The sequence below is a fragment of the Solenopsis invicta genome, chromosome 1 (assembly GCF_016802725.1).
Source record: "Solenopsis invicta isolate M01_SB chromosome 1, UNIL_Sinv_3.0, whole genome shotgun sequence".
Taxonomy (NCBI): Eukaryota; Metazoa; Arthropoda; class Insecta; order Hymenoptera; family Formicidae; genus Solenopsis; species Solenopsis invicta.
Window position 1 is genome coordinate 26,668,332 of NC_052664.1, and position 21,945 is coordinate 26,690,276.

At 41.1% G+C, this 21,945-nt stretch overlaps 2 protein-coding genes across 2 annotated transcripts in view; one reads left to right on the forward strand and one right to left on the reverse strand.

The window, feature by feature from the left end:
* LOC105201984 (homeobox protein B-H2) overlaps nucleotides 1–6,467 on the reverse strand; it is a 34,750-nt gene extending 28,283 nt beyond the window's left edge. The window contains exon 1 of the mRNA XM_011170307.3: nucleotides 5,514–6,467. Within this exon, the coding sequence (XP_011168609.1) occupies nucleotides 5,514–5,961 (448 nt within the window). The 5' untranslated portion in view covers nucleotides 5,962–6,467. The remainder of the gene's footprint in view (nucleotides 1–5,513) is intronic.
* LOC105201980 (arrestin homolog) overlaps nucleotides 1–21,945 on the forward strand; it is a 199,214-nt gene that overhangs the window by 39,870 nt on the left and 137,399 nt on the right. The gene's annotated exons all lie outside the window — the stretch shown is intronic.

Sequence of the window (21,945 nt, forward strand, 5' to 3'; positions counted from 1 at the left end):
TTTTAATTTCTGGTAACTCTCTGATTATTAAAAAGTTACAAACAAGGGGGATGTACAATTGTATAAAATATACGTTAGAAATGTGCGTTACTTTCATATATGCGAGACACGTCTTTTCCAATTGTTTAAAATTTTCTACGCCGATGCCAAAATTTTCGCGCTTTTATTCTCGAGCTGGAGGATGCTCGCGATTATATCGTCAGGAGCATAATTCGAAAGTTTCTGAACTGCCGCGGTATACATTAGCAATAATTACCCCGTTATTTTGAGCGAGCGCGCGGCTCGAGTCGCTTACTCGCGCATTATACAGCCGGACTTCGCTAAAGACTTCCTCGCGTATGCCGCCGACAGGTGTTTAACGTTGTTGTCGGGATTCGCGCGGTTGGTTTCCACAGCGTTCGCTTAACAAGATTCTCAAATCCTCTTAAGCGCTCGGCATCCGCGTTGACAAACTTGACCTCACTGTCTCGAAATCGATACCCCACGGCCATACACGGAATACACGTTGTCGCGTACGGATGGATTCGTCAAATTACAGAGAATAATTTAATTATTCGATACGTCCGATTGAATTACGAAGGCTTCAACTTATACGAGTCGTTTTAGGAAGCTTCCTTCGAGACACTGCGAAATTCTCCATCGGACAATGCGCCTCTGCGCATTGTTACCTACGTAAACGTTTGCCTCCGACGGAATAATTTATTACCTGCGCATAATCTAAGATCACCCGCTTTGTAAACACGATACCCTCCCTCCGCGCGATCACTCGCTACGATTAGATCCATCACGACAGTCCGCGCAATACCAAATCGTTGGCGATTGCCAAACCTCGAGTACGTTAAAACGCGACGTCAAGCTATTGGTTTACTCCGACGAGACGATTAGATCTTGGAACATCACACACTTTGCTCATTTTTCTTCAAAGAGGAATCGCGTTTTCATGAATTCCCTCTCCGCAAACATTTTTCCGTGTATCAGTGTTACAAAATGCTTAATCCATCATTTTTATTTAAATTGCGTTATCACTTCATCTCTATTCGATACTCAGATAATCGTTTTCTCATACGTCATTCAAAGTCTTCACTGTCCCTGACATTTGCGACGACTACCAGCGGCATTCCAGTTCTCGACATCGCCGCTCTTCTTACCGTTGAATTTCTTTTCGCCTCACGGCTCGATATTCAGATCGTGGATTAATCCAGCGCGCGTAGATTGTGTCGTCAAAAGTCCGACAGCCGGCTCGACGCGTCGGGGCGCACGCAAAAAGGCGCGTTCGGATAACGAAATTGCTTTCGTCTCGCGAGAGTCCCTTGCATAGAGCTAGTTAATCCGTGCCGACTTCTAAACGGTTGCCAATCATTTCCGGTTCTCGGATTAGTCGCGCGTCGAAAAGTCAGCGAGCTCGTCCGCAAGGGCATGGAACAGCCCTGCAGTGCCTGGCAGGACCTTCCGGACCGACACACGGAGGTGACAACAATGTGAATCTGGGGACGAATGTTAGCTTCGTAAGCGGCTTACAAACGACTCGCACACGCGCCCAAGAAATGATATTCCGCGCTGAGAAAGATCGCTTTTTTCACGCCTTTCTCAGCCGCCTATAAGAATGGAGTGCATTGAGCCAATATTAAAATCCAGTATCAAAAGAAATGTATAGAAGAAGGTAGAAACGAGATATTTTTTTTTTTATGTTCCGAACACGTTATACGATTTAGACTCGTGTGAATTTAATGCACGCTTCGCAGTAACGTAATCGTTAAACTGTATCTTTCAAATACAGTTGACAAATTTGAGAAATTTTCAGTGCGTCGGATTTCTATCGCTTCTGATAATCTGATTTTTCGCTTCATAAATCGTTGATTACACATTGTACGCAGTTGTTATTAGCTTCCCATTTGCGCGAACGCACTCCGCGACGTAGGTAAACGCTTTTACGCGTCGAGATAAATCGACGCGGTATCGCAAATGACTAAAAAACGATTGGCAAAACGTTGCGCCCGAAGCGAAAAGACAATTTCGCCATGACTTCGTGAGACACGACGATATAAAAACAGATGATCATATTAAATGCAGCACATACCAACTTCCTCGCATGTGTTCCGCTTCGCGATTAGAACGGCGTCGCTACCTTAAATTGCTCTCCGCTAATAATCCCCCGCTCATCAGTCCGACGCACGAAACGCGTGTAATTGTCGCGTAAGGACATAACCGGGACGATAATTAGGGGCTCGCGATCCTCTAGCGAGAAGTAAACAGCTAACGAGCGATCAGCGGCGCGACGTATGATCGATGCGTAAATCCGCCGGCAATTACGTCTGGCTGTTAGTCCGACGTTAATAATTTTCTAATCAACGCCGCGTGAAAGATCGATCGTATTTGTACCGTGACGAGCCGCGGCGTCGCTCGGTCCCGCCGCCGCCGCGCCGCGCCGCGCCGCGCCGCGTCGTTGCGCGATGGCGGAATGTAATAATCGAGACGGGAAATTGGAATGGACGGACGCGGGGTTTCAACGTGGTGGTGAGAAGCGGTAGGAGGGAGGCAGGGTGGCAGGGAGGGCCGCCCCGCAAAAAAAAATCGCCTGGGCCAATCTACGTGAAAGCGTGCGGCGCGCCAATTACATCGGCGTTACTCCTCCTAATTGTCCTTCATTAATAATTCTGTGACCGTGGCGCGGATGGCGTACCACGGAAGGTGGATACCACTTATACGCACTGGCGATTATGGGTCGCGACGCGAGACCGACCGCGACTGATAACGCCAATAGCGAACGCGAGTCATTAGCTCAAAAGAAAAAAAAGAAAAAAAGAAAAAAAGAAAAACAGAGAAAGACGCCTCGCCTTTAACACGCGGCTCATGCTTCGCGTTATTCGCGGGAGCCTCTTATAAGGTCTTTGCGACGTCTCAATATGAACTAGGGCTTCATTCGTCGCGAGGAGTTGGCTCGCAACTGCAGTAAGCAAAACTTTACAGAAATATTCACTTATTCATAAAGTGGCGGACTTGTTGATACCTATAATGCGTAACAGTCAAATTGACCACGTAACTAATGGGCCTTACACTTTACATGATACGTTACGACTTTCTTTTATCGCCGTTTGTTACAAAGCAAGCATTATTTGCTCGAATACGTTCACCTCGTCTACAAATCTGATTGAAGCTGACTACAATGTACTAATAATACACTGGTAAACGTGTCAATAACTAGTTAATAGCTTAAAATTCATTAATGCAGAATTGCAAAAAAAACCGTGTAAAAGTAAAAGGAACAAGTAAGAAAAATTATTTAAGACATTTGTTGCCATGTGGTAACATTCCTTTCTCGTTACATGAATGTACGTTTTAATTGTCGCAAAATATTGATCACAAAATATTAATTTTCATCGCTCGATGTATAAAAAGATGCCAGTTTAACATTATATGTATAAAGAACCATGGTTACGAGCCTTTCAAAGATGATTTTAGGTAATCTGGCAAGATGACGTTTCTTGACGTTAAAGAAGTAAGAAGTAAGAAGTTCTTCTCAGTGAGTTATCGTATATTCGTAAAGGTATAATAAAAACATAAGAGTGCAGTGGCGCATGTACGTGTCGCACGATTCGAGCCCAGCACGATCCGGCAGCAGTATATCTCTTATCGCGGGCACTTTTCCCTATTCCCTCGTGTCACCGTAGCGAGGCAAGGACGACGATTATCGATTACCATGACGTGACTCTCGAGATTTCCAAACGCCGCGCCGGGGCTGGTCATTGGTCTTGTCCGTGAAACACTTAAGGGGAGTTATAAATAGCGACGCGGTGCAAGGTGCGAGCCGTCGCGCGCGGCGAGTCAATGTCGTGGAAAAATTGGCGCCTTAATAGCCCGCTGATGTTTTCACAAGGAAGGAGCGACGGATTTAGTGCCGCGGAAGCAGTATTAGTGTTACCCGCCGTTGCCCGCCGTCGCCGCTTCTAATCGCATCGCCGTCGTCCGCGTAATTGTCGCTAATGCGCTTCTTTGAGGAAATAAGCCGATTACGGAATAAACAGCCGGCTTAGTCGTTGTAGCGAGCGGCTTCGTTGGAGCGTCGCGTTTAAAAACAAGCAGCCCGGGGAGAAAAGGAGGCCGATCGGTCGGGCGAGAAGAAGCCGCGAATTAACGGAAATTGTGCCGATACGCTCGGCACAGGTCACCTTAATAGCTCCTCCGACGAGTCTCGGGAGAAAATACCGTCGCGACCCGCGGTTTCTGCGATCGCTGCGCGCGTTTACAGCTATACGTTTATTATCGCAATAGAAATCGAGTATAGTGTGTAGTCGAGTAACACTTTTCAAACAAGTATTGTATTTACATTTATACTCGCCAAGTTGATAATTTGCACGCATTACCCCACCGGCTCTTAGGCTAATTAACGTGAAAGTTTTGCTGTAATTAAAAATCGATTCTCTAACGTTTCACTTGCGTGACCTCCGTTGTGCGTGAACTTTTGCGTAATGCTGGTGGCTCGAGGGTCTTACGAAATTCGGCGTCGTCCGATCGAACGAGTTGCGATAACTTAGCACTTGTTCAGCCCGAGGGATTGAACTCAGCGGGGCGCAGGTAGAAAAGATGAATGAAACAAATGAGGGTAACATAATTAAAGCTTTCGAATGCTGAGCTCCAATTTAGAACCATTAGAATTCCTAAACGTTGTCGGTCGGATGGGCACAACAACCCGCAGAGAGAGAAAGGGAGAGAGAGAAGAGAGAGGGACGTTTATCTCAGCGGAGATATATCTGATTCTCGAAAGAGGCGTTTTCTCTATGCGCGTAACCAGCAACGGCCGACGTGATCTCACCGATTGGAACATCCGGTCGAAAGGGACCGACCGTGTCCCATAAGTGTCCTTGACACCTCGTGAAAGTCCACGCGAGCGATCAGGTGAACAAACGAAATCACAATACTCGCACGTTTCGTAATGAACGTGACCACAGGCTATATCATTCCACTTTCAGTCAGGTAGAAATTTTGGCTATCGACAGATGAGGAAACACGATGCTTTTATTCCTCTATTTTTCCGCTACACACGTTTTAAGATCGCTTAATTATAACGCAGTAGAAAAATTATATATGCTGTTTATCTATATAATAAACCGGATACTGTCTGTTTCCGTGAGAATCCAAAAATAGATAGAACTCAATAAACTGAATAGATAAACTGACTCAACAAAGCAGAATAGTCATTTTTAATTGAATTTTAAAGCAGTTACCGCACGTTTTAAATGTTTCCGCTTGAATCATAGAGATACACAGTTGTCCATATAACCTATTTATTCCATTTTTACCCCATTTTTATTCAGTATCTTTCAAAATCTAGCTAACTCAATGCTACGTTTCACGGTGACATGTTTACTCGATGAACATGTCTCTTCTTTCCGCTTAGAAGAGAGACCAGAAATATTCGTAAAAAATCATATACTCCGATATCGTCCCGGCTTCATCACGTCGTTACGCCGAGCGACAAACAGAGTTTCGAAAGCGTGTAATAAAGTATGATTTACCATTGGACGTAACGGAAGCGCCGTCGTGGTGGCTGGCGTCGCTGTCCTCGTCTAGATTACTGTTGCTCAAGGACGTTCTGGACTGATGCCTGACACTGAGGTCCCGCGGCGTCGAGGGTGGACTTCCGGGTGGTTCCTGGCTAGGTAGTCCGGATTGGTGCATCTTGCTGGATGCGCCGCCTAGAATATCGGTGATCATGAACCTCGACCTCTGCGGCATCGTCGTCGAGGCATCGCCCCTCTCCAAGCCGTTGTTATTGTTCAAATTGTTGTTCCGCGAGTCCAGCCCGTTGGAAAGACGTTCCACCGCCACGCCGTTTCGATCGACAATGTTCTCCAGCCGATGCGCCTCCAGGCCGGACATCCTGCTAAGATTCAAACCGTTATTGGCCACGGTGACGCCACTGAGAGCGGCCACGTGGTGGTTCTGCTGATGATGGACCGTCATCACGGTAGACGCAGGTGGTTCCTTCGGGCTACGGGCACCTGCAGGTGCCTCTGTCGCCACCCCAGGACTCGCCCGGTACCTGGGAGACAGAATCTTGCCGACGATGACGACGTAGCCTATCCCAGGAAGAGATCGTGCCCTCTCACTCTATTTCAATTTCACTGCACTGTATCCTTGGTAGATCCGATCTCTGGATCACTTCTCTTCCTCTCTTCCGCGTACGATTGGCGCGTTGTCCGGCATCATTTGATGCGCTTAATCTCGGATCTGTCGCGATCGAGGGACTAATTTTTCGACGAGAGGGTCAAGAAATTTCTTTCGCGACAAACATTCGTGTCGAGAACATGAGAATGCTAGGAACACTCAATTAATCTCGACCTTAGAGATTTAGAAATTCGTGTCTCGCGCTGCGGCGTTGGAATCTTCAAAAGTCCGAGAGCGATTTGGAGAAACGATCGGGGGACGAAAAGCTTTCAAGAAAATCTGAAATAAATGGCGCGTGAGACAGGTATTTGCGTCGCGATGCCTGTACACCTTGCACTTCCTCCCGCTCACTCGGTCGCTCCACCTCCGCCACCACCTTCTTCCCAAGCGCAATTAAGGGGCCGCTCGGCTCGGCTCCCTGGTTAATTGCTAATTGGCCACTTAACATAATTGCCGCGCATAAGAGCGAAGCCGCCGGCCATTTCCGCTTTTCTTTTTCTCCTTTTCTTTGCTCGTTCAATTATTAATTATTTTTATATAAGATTCTAGTGGCGCGTTCTCCTCTCACTTTTGCACGATTACGTGCTTGGCGTGTACCTCGCCTACGAAGAAACAAGTTCGAGACCTCCTACTGTTTCAGTCAACCAGTCGTTTAACTATGAAACAAATGCGATACCCCTGAAGAAAAATTTCTAGACATTTGCACATTCCTCACACTAGTCTTCTAGATTTCAATTGTGTCTGGCGAATGACCACGAGCGATCACTTCAATCAAAGTCCGATCAGTTTAGCAACCGTCACTCGATTGGTTTATCTCAATCGCGTCCGTTTCGAGAGTCTATATTTAACTGGCTTATCGCGGTCGCCTGTCACGCATACTAAAATTGATCACTCTCACGACGAGACTTTCGTCGAGCTTACCGATTTCGAACCGACAGTATACCGTTACAGTTTATCAGCACTGTTCTCCTTTGGGTTGCACTGTGTCACCTGACTCCTTCACGTTTTGGTGCGTCGTTAGACCATTCAGATCACTTTGATAGAGTCGAGGATCAAAGTTTAATAAATGTTTATAGATTGAATATCCGTCACGGCGAAGATTCCTCGATTGACAGCAACTTCCGTTTCGCGAATCAAACGATCGCGAGCGTGCGATTCCGGAATAGAGGATCGATCTGATGCGGAGTTCCGATCCTCACCGGATAAAGAATCACTCCGATCGGTCTGCCCAGGATTATGTACGTCGTGCACACGAAACGTGCGCGTGCATCGAGTTGCCACGACTGGTCTGCCTTTACTGACGACGGTAAGCACCTCCGCTCGTTCCTGGGCGGCCATATCGGGATTCTGACACGCCTCCCGTTCACCCCACCACTCCCACGTCCGCGCCAATCCCGTTCACCACCGTTAAGCATCCCGCCAATCCCGACCGAAGCAACCTCGGCGCCTCCGCTATGTGCCACGGCTACGCCCAAGTAATTTGAAATGTGTTTCAGCGGTAATTCGATATAAAATTGTAGTTAATATCTTTCATTATAGTCCGGACGGGGGAAGGGGGCACCCAAGCTCCTCGCGCGGAAGACGACGATGGTGGGAGGCATAGGAGCGGAGGCAGGGGATTACATGAGGAAAGGGGAGGGAGGGAACGGAGCAGGGTGGAGCGGGCGGTGATACTGGCCTCCCACTTTCAGCTCGCTCTCCTCGAAATGGAACAGCGAAGCGGATCGTCGAGAGAACGGCGAGAGAGGGAGGGAGAAAGAGAGGGTCCAGCGAGACCTGGCTGGAAGGGGTGAAGTGCCATCGAAACGGAGAAGGGTGGTCCCAGCTCCGCGAACTTACTCCGCGAAATTTACGAATTCACGACGAGCAGGCGAGCGAACGAGCGAACTCGGGAGTCCGGGCGAGCAAGCGCGGCGTTTTTTGCTACGTGAACTTTTTTTTGCGTCCCCCTGTCGCCGAAGCTCAAGAAAAGGCTCGTTAAGCATATCAAAGAAGCACGTTGATTAAACTGAGCTGTGTTACCGATGTCGTTGCAGAGTGACGTTGAGCGTTAAATTGTGCAATAATTGAGCCAATTACATTAATAATGTTATTAATATGTCTAAATGGTGAACCAAATAGTAAGTTATAATTTAGTAAGATACAATGATGACAGTTTTTGTAATCGGTATCGTAAAATTTTTACAAATGATGGCTCATGTCATCGCATTTAATTGCAATTTGTTATTACAGTTTACATGAGTTTATGTGATATGTATGATGAGTGAATTTTTTAAATCTTCCACAAAAAATAGTCCGGGGAAAAATGTGGATACTGCTACGACTGTTCGAGGAGAACTATCTCTTTGTTTACAATCTTAAGCGTGTCAAAAGGAATAAAAACAAATTTGTGTAGAAGAAAACTAAGTGATATTATTTGTATATAAATTATTACTCTATTTCGAAATCATTGTTCTCGATTTTTCCAAAGTATTCTAATTAAATCTAGCAACCTAAAAATAGTAACCATGTTCTGTTTTATGACTTTAGAGTCACTTAAATAATAGAAAAGAAATTAATAGATATATATCTAAAATTGCAATAAAACGCTCTCTAAAAATATAAAATGCTTACGTATATAAATATCTAGAGAAAAATGTATCCAGCGTACAAATATAATTTATTATTTAATTACAAAAGGCTATTCTTACATATAATAATGTATTTATATTCCGGTGTGTAAATACGCAAGTATTATATAAGAAAATAATTGCCCTAAAAAAAGACTGTAGAAAATTTTTTGAATTTTTGTTTTACTATTAATTAAGTAATAAATTAAGTTGATTATAATACAAGATAGCTGTAATAATATTTATGATATCGTATGAGATCTACACAATAACAAGAATTTATGAATTTATAATTATGCTCATTTATACGTGCTCTTGATTTTTTAATTTTATATTGCATGTCTATCATTCATACGTATATAACGTAGTTTTAAATTTGTTTAATTTAGCAATTTCACTCCTCTTTAAAATTTTTTATCGATGCTCGATCTCTCGATGTCAATTCCAACATAGTAAATACAAAATCGTTTCTGTAGAATCGGTTTGCGGGACAGCTCATTTCTGTGGAAGAAATTAACGGAGCCTGTAATGCGATCGTCAAAGCGTGACTCGACACGAAAGCCGGTGACTCGTAAGAAAATGTGCACGGCTAATTTTTTCACCTTTTATTTTACACGCACCTTTACACGCGTTACCCCCTTCGCGAGCACGGCGAACAAGCGTGCTCGTGTTGCACGGGCCGCGCCTGAGAGGTGATGCGTTCGTACGTGCACGTCTCATTAATTAAACATGAGAATTAGCCACGAGTGTCGCACTCGCGGGGCAACGAAATGAAAATTTAACGTCGTTAAAGGGCATACTTATCGCTCGGTAATTGGCTTGCTGAAATCTTCACGGAAAGATGCGTGGATAATGTAGAAAAACTCGATGTTAATTACCAGAGAGAAACGATATTTATATTGATATATTTCACAGCGTCTAAATATTCTCGACGTAAGCTTATGAATGCGCAGTATGAAGTATAAGGTCAATTTATGATAATGTTATGACAATCTTGATTGGACGAGTAAACGTAAATATCACCGTGTCGGATTCACGCAATTCTGAATTATGTATATGTTTATGAAACACACAATCTCTTGCAATTCAAATTTATTATTTATTAGTTTGTTATTTATCATCAGATTGTTCATATTTATTCCTTCGAAGGACACGTAGCATATAATCTTTCGTAAATTAAGTATAATTTGATGTATAGATGCATTTCACCTGATAGTGTTATTTCTTTTATTTATTTAATGGTATTTGTTTCAATATATCTTTACTTTTTATGCTTTGCAAATGAATTTAAAGCTAACGTGTGCGAACTATTTTTAATTATGTTACGTGTATAAAATACTTAAAACAGAAGAAAATTACACGACAAGATAATTTACACAGAATGATGTACCGCCGTTTAATGGAAATGAGAAGTTAATGTCGTTAAAATGCGCCACTCCGGCCTTAGTACATGTCGGAAATCTTGAGGAAAATTTTCCCGAGGCTCTTTGACACTTTTTAACACGGAAAGCAACCCGTAGACATTAATATGGATATATCGCGCTAATACCCGGACAAGTAATATCCACGTGTATGTCATTAAATTTACATGAGGATGTGACTTGAGTCTTGCGATCCGGTCAGGAACACGAAGTGAAAAGTTAAGAGCGTTAAAACTGCTCCTATCAACGTGCCAATTAAGCCTCATAAATCCGAGACCCTCCGGTTGGACCGTAATGACATTTTTCAGTCACTTTGAAACAATGTATAAACTTAAGCTCAACGTATTCAGGGAGAATTTTCCGTAATCTGAACACGGTCTTACTCGCTTTCTTTCTCCCTTCAAAGCATCATAAATTTTACGGTGAATTATGTCTTTTCTCTATAAAAAAAAAAATAATAGCGCCATTTATAATGCTTATGCAATTATTTTATTATTTATATATGCTTTTAAAATTAAAGTCGGTATAATTTTTGATTAATTGGTTTTCCAGCAAAATAGGGCTAGTAATTTAATTAAATTTATTTAAAATTATGATCAATATTTCTACGGTCGATTTCTCATTAAAGATATAAAAAACACAACGCGCGTTGTACATACATTATAACTCATCATTAAAATGTCCACGAAATACTTCTCGTGTCAATGTTTTCGCTCTACAATAAAAGTTATAAAACTTTAAAAACTATAGGTTTTTTTTTAATTAACGACAAAAAATGTTTATCTTGCATATTTGAATTTTGACTCTGACACCAGTAAAAAAACTAAAAAAGAAACCAAAAAGTTTATGCAGCGAAAATTATTTTATTGCTGTTTTAGATAAATAACTTTTAAACGAGCAAAAATTGAAATAAATTTTTGCACGCATTTTTATTAGTACGATTAAAAAATTCAATTCAATTTGTGATGTTACTTCCGCAAATTTTCAAATAAATGTTACAAAACGAGGTTTTGCAAGAAGATTCAAGAGTAAACAAAAAATTAAATAATTTTTCAATCAATAAGATAATTTTTACACAGATGTTCAAACTTAATAATGGAACAATCTATGAAATTTTTTTATATTTTTCTGATAATTCTTTTAAATATGGCACATACATACTTAAGCAATCGAAGACAACAGATGTTGCGTAAAACAGAACGCGAATAACTTTGTTTATCGGCTATCCTTAACCAATCGGTCCTTACATTCGCTTCGATGAATTAAAAGTCGCTAATGCAACGAGACAGCACAACATCGATGCTCAACTTACTTTATAATCCGTTTTTAGCAGCTGCCGTTAGAACTGAACATTCGTACGATCGAGGCCCGAGGCGAATATACACGATAAAATCCTGAAATTAACGATCCTTTAAAACACTCGTAAAATTCGGATAAGAATCAGCCTTCCACTTGCTCCGACGTCTCCGTGTCGTATCGTTCGCTACGTACGACGTACACTCGCGACACACAAATTACTCCCACACGCAGTCGTGAAAATAATATAACCTGCTCTCGTTTGTTAACCGACGCCAGTGAACAAGACGTATGCTATTTTTCTTTTTCATATCATGTTCAGATTATTTCATACGTTTCCCTTACCGAGTAAATTCTACTATTAAGGTAATGAAAATTACGTAAATCTAAGGAAAAAGAAAAATAAATTTTATGGAAGAGGGAAAAGAAGAAATAGAAAAAAGATTCTGTACATCGAACGACAATAGTCACTCATCTCTCGCATTTAAAATGCTTTTTATTTTTGTAAGATATTGTGATTGTAGGATTTGAGATCTTACAATCACAATATCTTACAATGATTTGTAAGATTCGATATCTCTCGTGGCGCAGAGAGAATGGATATAAAAATTTGTCCAATACTTCCATTTTTATAAATATTAAATATCTTTTTATATTTATTCTATTTTAAATAACATATGTGCTATAATTATCTTTGAAAACTATCTGGCAACGATATCTCAAACAACAATGAACAATCGTTTTAGTCCAAGCAAAGATGAAACAATTAATAAACTTTTTGTAACGGATATAAGTAATTGGTACAGAGGAAAACCATTGGAAAAACTTTGTCAAAAAGTTTTATTGACCTTTGACCTCTTTACAGCAGATGTTTCAACTGATAAGTCTCGTATTTTACCTCAGTGGAGCTAAGGTTCCTGGATATGTCTACTGGCGAAAATAAAGTTTGAAAAAGTTAAGCCATCTCTTTTGCAGACTTACAGACGGACAAACGGACAGTCAAACATTAAAATTATATTAAGTAATTACTACTTTAATATTATTACTTATTCATATATTTTTCGATATGCTGTCACATTCTCTAACACGATCTTACGCACTCCGTTAAGAAATGACTCCATCTCGCTGGTACGCGCTAGGAGATTCCGGAATATCATGTTACGTCACGGAGAGCAAATTTAAAATAAATAAAAGTGACGTACATCGAGCTTCTTACGCGCTCAACACCATTGACGGTAACACCATTGAATCGCGCGTGCACACCGCGAGAGCGTATCGTCGGTCGTGTGTACCGGCAAAGTGAGCGTGGGCAAACACGTCAACGGGGCGCGCTCGCACGTATACGCGCCCGGCACACGCACGCGGTAGACCTCATACCGTGTCCAATGCATATTCATACGGCCATACATTATACCGCGCGGTGCACGGCTCGGGGGCCGTGGCTGATCTTAGATTAAGGTAAACGCCGGTTAAGTTAACGGCTAAACTTCCATAAGTCGGGAGCCGCTCGCATGCGCATCGCGTCGCGAAACCGGGAAGCCGCCTTCCTCGGCGAACGCGATTGCTTCCCGTTTCTCCACGTTGCGTCGTCTATTTTCTCAACGATTGTCGACGAGGACGCGATCTGCGTCACCTGTCCAAGATATAATATTATTTTTAATGTCTGGAAAAATTAGAGAGCATTTAGACATAAGTTTATGAAAAAAAGTTTTTCTTGCTAAAAAAGTGCTTAAAAATCTATTTACAAGGGAACACAACTAAGTGTCCACTTTCCAATTTTAATGAGCTTTAGATGTGTTAAATATAAACCAAGATAAGAGACACGTATCTTTTTATACGAGCCGAGTCACACGTTAAGAGGGTAAAACAACCCTTTGAGAAAATGAGTATGTTTCTTTTGAAGCGAATATCGTCAAAACTACAAGAGATAGAAAAAAAATATTCTAAATAAATAGTTGAATAGCCCGAAGAGTTCTTTATAACAGTAGAAAAGATTTAAAAAATTTTTTAATCAACTATTCAACTTTTATTCAGAATATTTTTTCCATCTCTTATAATTGGATGATATTCGCTTCGAAAAAAAAACTGATTTTTTTCAAAGGGGTGTTTCACCCCCTTGACATGTGATTCAGCGCGTATAAAAAAAATATGTGTCTCTTATTTGTGTCCGTGTTTTAACATATCCAAAGCTTATTAAAATCGGAGGAGGACACTTGGTTGTGGTCCCTTGTTAGATACGAATCTGAAAATAATTTTGTCACGCCGTCAAAATAAAGAAAAACACTCAAACTGATTGCCAGAATGTCAAAATCTTTCGCAATATTGCTTATCACGCTTGAATTTCGTCAGGGTCTTCCTATAATTACATCTACTCGCGTATAAAAAAAATGTTTTACATCGCTATTTCAATGATCATTCAAGAGATCTGCATTTTATATAATCAAACACGATTATGTACGTTAATGCTTTAATAGTTGCCTCATTTCTAAGCAACAATGAGATCCTTCATGATCCCCGATGGTGCGAATCCATCATCTTTCTCGCGCAGAAAATCCTCCACTCTCAAGATTGTTGTACTCGAGGCCTGTATTCGTACACGTGTACGCTCAACACCTCTAAGCTTAGACGTGCCGAGAGATTCGCATGCGTACACTGTACTTACACGCGGGATATCTTTGTGTAGCAGCTATGCCGCGCGTAAGAGGCTTATACACGTGAGATCGCGGCTACACACATGTGAGACCGTTGCATTTACGAAGCTTGGGGCGATCGCCTAGTTTCCCTCACACCGCAAAGCCGATGCGCTCGCGCGCATTCTTGCTCATCGTCGGTGCGTGCGCGGCTCCGCTTAGCAACCCGATCCGATCTTGCGTTTGTTATGCTAAGTGCTCATTAAGATCGTAATGCGTTCTCACGGGCAGAATGACGGAAATTTGGCGCACGAGGAAGGAACCGTAACGTTCCGGTCGAAGGTTAATGGTGAAGTTTTAGCATCGTCCATCGGATACGAGAATCTAAAAATAGAAAACCTCTTCTCAGATACGCGTCTATGTAAATGCTTCGTTTAATTAAACAATTGAGTTTTAAGCACCGCGTGCTGTTCGCGTCTTAATTGTATGGTGCGTAATTAAATATAAATAACTTATACTTGTCTTCCAATTTAAAAAAATTATATTTTATACATACAAATAAAATCTTTTACTATTTTATAAAATGGATTTTTTCACTATCTTGTAAAATGGACAAAATTGTCTACAACCGTTACAAATTTTATTGTTATTAAATATAATCCTATTTAATGTTAATATTTATTAGCTATATTAATAGCATAGATAAATAATGATAAATTGAAAATTAAGTGAATAATGGTACTACATGGATACTAACAGAAAAAGACAATCGCAAAAAATAATACATATTTGTGATGCAAATTAAATGTAAGTACATCTAAGTTATAGATGATTGAGGTGCCACTTTATAAGTTCGTAATTATGTAAGATCCCGTAATTACCAATTCCGCAAGTAACGAGTTATCGGATGGAAAGTCAACGACCAATTAAAAAGTGCATAGCTGGTCGATTTGTTAATATCTTTTGCGTCAACTCATTATGCACGGGATCGCGCAAGACATTCGAGTTTCTATGAAGCGGCGTGCATGAGAAATTAATTAAGTCCTGTATAAAAAGGATGGATGGTAGGAAGAACTTCCAAAGCGGACGTTGCTCAAAGCGCATTTCTAAATCGACAATTTGCCGTCGTGGTTGACGAAACGGATTTGTTAACGTTCTATCTGCATTCAAATGCGAAGAAGTTATGAAATGCAGCATTAGCTTAACGCGTGTCACTTAAAAGAAGCTATTAACAAAATGATAGAAACATTACAGTTGAACTTTTATTAAATGTTTCGTTACAATATTATATAACAATAATAATTATTACTAATATAATAATTAATACTTTATATTTAATACATTAGAACAGTTTGCAAAAAAAAAATGCAAATACGAGGATCGAAAATTTGTACGCGTGGAATACATTTTTTTCTATAGGAAACTGATGTGATTAACGAAATTAAACTGACTTGAAATTTTTTCTACTAATTAAATTATATCAAAGTACTCAATTTTTGCTTATATTCAAGACAATATGTCATTTTAGTCCTTCAGTATCTAAAGGTTATAAGTACCTTTAACGCCGCGCGATTTGCAACAGTTACCGCGGGGTGACACTCGCGAATTATCCATTCCCGAAGAGATCGGATTTCGTCTAAAAGCTTCCATTACGGGCAATTTGCATTGATAGCGAGCAAGTGCCTTGAAACCCAGCTAAAGGCCACTTTGCGACATTACGTTTTCAATTTTGCAGACAAGAACTTTATCACCTTTTAAAGAATTCTAACGCATAAGTAAAACGTCTACGAACGGGAAGGTAAAAGTTATATTACAAATATTCTTTCATTGTTATAATTCTATTACTGTATAATACAGTACTTGCAGTAATAATTTAATTGTGAAATAAATTATCTCTCTATTAAAACTAACTTATCTCTCCGTAGTCCAATCTATTTTTCGCTGCTTAGTTAGTCTTCGCCCAGTCAACCAAGTTAGTAGTGGCACATGCTTGAGTTACATCTGTCGATGTAAAAATATTACGAAATACGGCTAATAAAGCCTCATTATCAATGCCTCATTATCGTTTTTTGAAGAAAGAGGGCCGATTCCTTCCGTTTTATCAAATAATTCAAAATCCAAAAATCGAACGTGTAGGTCTTCAAATCCCAGGTTAGACTACATAAAACTAATTATAATTATCACAGTAATTAGAGAAAGAAGATAATAATCATATAGAACAATATATAGAACAAAATAAAAAAATAAAAAATTATTAATCCCAGACGTATTTTTAAATCATCTGTGTTTAGAACGATAAAGTTTAAGAAACTTCGGAGATTTCTTCGTTTATTAAGCCAAACGTTGTCACTCACGCAATCAAACTCTTCCACATCAGATTTTATTATTGATTAATCCACACGTTGGGTCTGTGCCAAAGTTGACCATCGAACGGTCTTTCTCGAGGGTGGCTTTTTTCCCTCCCCCTCCCACCCCCCGGCCTCGCTTCAATCACAACACGCGCCGTTGTACTCGTTAGAACGTACGTGGCATGTAGGTGGTAGAAAAAAGCGTTTCCACGTAATGGCGGCAGTTTTCTATAGCAATTAAGATAATATTTGCATTCGAGGGTTGTGATTTCCTGCAGGTGTTTCGATCGCTGAGGGTTGCGGGCCTCGTTAGATATAGCGTGTGTCCCGTCCGTTACATACACCAGCGTTCGCTGTTCATTGTTAAGTCTTACATAAGCGTAGATCAAACGAGCGTTCCCTAAAATCTTCGTAAATCCATGAATTTCAAAGTATCACTCGGATAACTTAAACTCGGGACTTACAATTAAAGAATCAATTCAAGACAATCTTATATAGAAGTAAATTTTTAATATTACCATTTTCTGATTCTTCAACAATTTTATTAAATTATATTAGTAATCAGAATAATTTATTTATACCATTGTAATAGTTTTTATAATAATTTTCATATTTTTAAGATTATAACATTTCACAAGTACAAATAATAATTTTTGAAACATTTATTATATTTAAATGAAATATAGCATCAATAAAAGTAAGAAAAATTACGCGAAATGAAAAAAAATTATACGACTGAGTTATAAAATGACGCAATTTATTTGAAATAATGAAATTAGATTAAGTTGACTCGAAAGGTTTTGTCAAGTATACGCCAATGCGTTTTGTTCACACATTCACGTACTGCCCTCCTCTCTTTCTCTCCTTTTCGTCGTGCATTACGGAACGTTCGACACAGCGAGACATGCGAGTACATGCGGCGTATGACACATCGAGGGGGTTCCTATGCACGTACATACACGAGGAGGGTGCTCTCTGCCGAGGGGTGAGAATTAGTCCGGCGAAAGGCCGAGCGAGGGAAGTGGACGATGGTAGGGATGAAGGTGCCGCTATTAGATCTTTCTCATGCTGATAAAACTGTATAATGGACTTAATCGCTTTGCGCCCAGCCCCCGGCTAAATTTTCGTTATTTTTCATGGGTCCCCGACCACAGTCCGGTTATCACGATGGCGGATCTACTCCCGTTTTTCGCTCTCTTTCCCTCCGTCTCGCGTCCGCCTCCGCCTCGCTCTGTCTCATTCGCGGCCCTTTGTTCTTCGTCCGCAAATCCATTGATCCTGCGGCACGTGAAACACGCACATCCGGCTGATACCGGTGCCGAACTCGTCGACAAGTACGTCACATTTGCAAGCGTACTTTTGTCAGCACAGCGACCTTACATTTCACTACTCGAAGCCCCACCGTCACGGCTTTTTTTTCTATTCGGGTAAAAATTCTAGTCGTAAATGTAATATTATTATAGAACATTTTTCAATAAATGTCAACAGTTTCAAGGATTACTATTTTCGTATCTATTTTGTCGATTCTGCAATTATGCAATTTCCGTTTATGAAAAAAAGCGTGATATTATTTAAATTAAATTGTTTTGACTCACTAATAATTCTATAATAATTTTTTGTATTGTTTTTCTGCTCTTTTTTTTAAACATTGTGAATTTTTGTTTGATTTATCCTTTACTTTCAAACTGTTTTCAAGAGATAAAGATATTTGACAAATCTCATCGACTTATTAAAGAAAAACATTAATATACATATGTTTAAAAATACAAATCCCTAAAAATTTGTTATTTGCAATGATTAATAAATGTTCCGTTTTCCCGAGATTTCCGCAACTTTTTATTCGCAATTCTACGAGCGAGCGTTCTGCGCGCTTACGCGATAATTTGCCGCTGACCTTTAATAGGTCGGTTCAACTGGAAGAAACGAAAATAGAAAGGTACGTTGTAACTTGTAGACGTGGCGATAACCGGCGAAGGGAGCACGATGTTATACTCGTGAAAACCTTGATCTATCCGAACGCGCGGGTAGATTCCCTGAATTCGACGATCATTTCCCGGTGCACGATCGTGTACAATTTCCTGTGGTTTCACGGATCGCCCGAGTAACTCCTTCGGCCCCCCTGTCCCCGGCGCTCTTCGCCCGGGCAAAATATACGGAATGGCGTGGTGTGCTCGAATAGCCAATCGAGGAATCCTGAGTTTCCCTCCTGGATCGAACAACCGGCAATTTGCATGTTATACCATCCGATGGCGCCCGAGACCGCTTTTTAAGGCAGTTACGACCATTACTGTAATGCTCGAGGTCGTGCGAGTCAATGCCAAGAAATCGGCGTACGAATCTGCATCCGAGGGATCGCCACGATCGATCGTAAAGTCCGATTCGGCTCTGGAATTAGAGTGTACATACAAAGCGGAGGTCGATCGTGCCGCGCCGTTTAAGTTAGATAAAAACGGGAACTGGTATCGAAAGAACGGTCCGAGACAGGAGAGAAAAATCCGGATAAAGAGCAGAACCGGTATCGCGTAACTCTCTCCCGTTTCGGAAGGGGAGATATTTTATCAGCGAGGCATTAAAATCCCCTACGCGACAATAACGACGCGTCACGGTGTGACGAAGATGACTCTCCCATTCGGCGAAGAGATCGAGTGATAGCGAATGTAAGTAAGGTACCTCTGCTAGCTTGACGTTGCTTAAGCGGTCGTTCACGCCGCGCGCCGCTGGCTGTTCAGCCTATTCACCTTCTAAAAGGTGTACTTAATATTCGAAGGAAAAAGCGAAGAGTACTTTCCGTTGAAAATACCAGCGCGAATCGTTATCCTCCCGCGTGCACGCACATTGCGCTTCCGAGCGCGGCTGCTTGGTTACGTATGTACACGCCGACGGCGACGGATCGCGAATCGTCGCGCCGTGAGGCGCGACAGCTCAATATCCCACACAACCAGGGATAAAGTGTGAGCTTTGGCGTTACGCACCGAACCTGGCGAGTATTTCCCAAGGGCTTGTCTTACTAGGAGTTACCTCACGTAAACAGCCCCGGAGTCTCTGGCTTTAGTTACCCGACCTTACTTGTCTCGCTCTCGTAGGTATTAGATTACTTTATAGGCGTATCACTGCACGCACCTATGCGGCACATATATCGGTATGCACGAGCAGCGAGCTAGATACGTGTAAACCAGTTACGTGCGCGCATTTCCCAAGCGCTCGTTTTGCTACTAGTTACAACGGGTAAGCAGCCGCCGTACGCGCCTCCGTATTAGTTTTAGTCATCCGAAATTGCTTGCGTCGTTCCACCACTAGCGAGTATATACATATTGTGCACGCGTGTGCGTTAATCCTCGACGGGATACGTCGAGTAAAGATGCTTTCAAATCAAGTTCTCTCGTTCTCTCTCTCTCTCTCTCTCTCATCACCCCAATATAACTTTTAGCAGTGCCAAGAGTGAACAAGTATGTTTTCTGACACAAATATAATAGGACAAAAATATATACCTAAGCTTTTAATCGGCTCAATTAATTCCACAAAGAAATTAAACATAAAGGAACTGTAAATAAGCTGTTGTATACTATCAATTATACTAATTATGCGTATATGTAAAAATGACAAGTTATGCTTGCTGAAAGAATACATCCGACGATTCATAAGACGGTATTAAAAGTTTTTCAATTTTATAAATTGTTCAAGTATTTGTATAAAATTTGAACATAATTCTTTTATTCATTCTTATGTAAAATCGCGTTTTGTAACATATTCTTATTTGTAAATTTGATAAAGTAGCATTATGAGTTAAATCAAATTTTTAACATATGCTAACAAAACTCTAATAAGTATTTGTGCTAAACATTTATTCGAATTCACCTAGAGCTGCAGCAAAAAAAGGTCATTTTTGCTGCTATTATAAACCAAATTTGTCAGTGTCGTCCTTTTTGTAGCTGGTTTCAAAATTTTTTTGTCGTTGATTAGAAAAAAAAGAATGAGTCTGAGAAACCTGCAGTTTTTAACTTTCGTTAACTTTTAGCTGATATTGTAGAGCCCAAACAACCCTTGATGTAAATTTTAATTTGCGACTTTGCCTGCGAATTAGCGCCTCGTTAACATGCTCGTTACTGCAAAAGACAAAGTCCAAAGACAAGTCTCCAACGGCTTTATCCAAAAGACGGAGCAGAGGGAGAGGCGACGAGGTGCCAAGTGTACCTGTGAAGTTCCTTTGCAAACGCCAAACGTACGAGGCGCATGCACTTGCCAAGAGCCCGTTTTGCTGGGAGTTGCTCTCCGCGTAAACAGGACCAAGTTTCGGCTATTACAGTCGAGCTGTTTGAGGCTACCGTAGAAGACCCGTTCTCCTTCTCTAGCCCGGGTTAGAGTCTCTCGTCTTCTGGGCTCCGTCTTTGCGTCGCTGACTGGCCTCGGGCTCATTAGCATAGAAACAGCGGTAAACTCGCGGCTAGCTTACCGACCTAACAGCGTGTAAAATAACCGCTAAGTTGTCAAGACAATGCTCCTACTACGCTGGCAAACACCCCAAGTCTAAACAGCGCCGCGAACTAAGTCCTCCGGCGAATTGCTTCCTCCGCCGTGCCATTGTCCGCCGAGGAGTGAAACGTCATCGCATTTCCGGTGCGCCGCTCCTCGACTATCTTCTTCTCCCGAGGAGAATAAATTAAGATGATGCTTAAAATATCGTCAATAGCATCTGGCGTCGTTATCTATTACTTTTATACTTTAATCAGTTTTATCCTTGATCTTATCCAATTAAATAAAAGTAATTATTTTCATTTTTTTTTACGAAATAGTGAGATAGCCTTTACCAGTCTCGACAGAAGCGTCTCAGTAATGTTTTATTTTTAATTTTAAAAATACGTCAGTTTAAAGCGCGACCTTTTTCGGATGAGACCCAATGATTATAAAATTGAAATAATGTCGCTCGTCACGGCGGTCAAAACGCAGCCGGTAAAAAACACTAATAAGCCCAAACTCGATCTTTCGACCACTAATAGCACTAATGGTTATCCCAAACCGCTTATTGTTCTGAACTGTCCGGAACGTAATCGTTCGAAAACGATTTTTCTGCCTTTTCGTCGCGCTCTAACGATTCCCTCTCACGCATAAAGTTCACTCGCAGATGCACCATGCCGCATATCTCTGCTCATTAATTCGCCGACACATGGCATATGCTATATATCAACCAGAAAAAAAACAGGAAATTTATTTTTTGCTTGATTATAAAAATCTAATCATTGATAATCTGACACTTAAATCCTTAAATGTATACGTATAAATGGCATAGTGTTGTTCATTGATCTGGCATTGAATAGCATAGTCATGTTCTTGATGAACTAAATCAACTTAGCTACTACTGGCGCAAGAAGTTACGTAAGAATTATTTCGCCTTCATAGATTGTAATGTATGTAAATGGGGTCTGTGCAAATTATAACGCGCTTACATCTGGATAACAATCGGGAATCAGATCTACGTCGA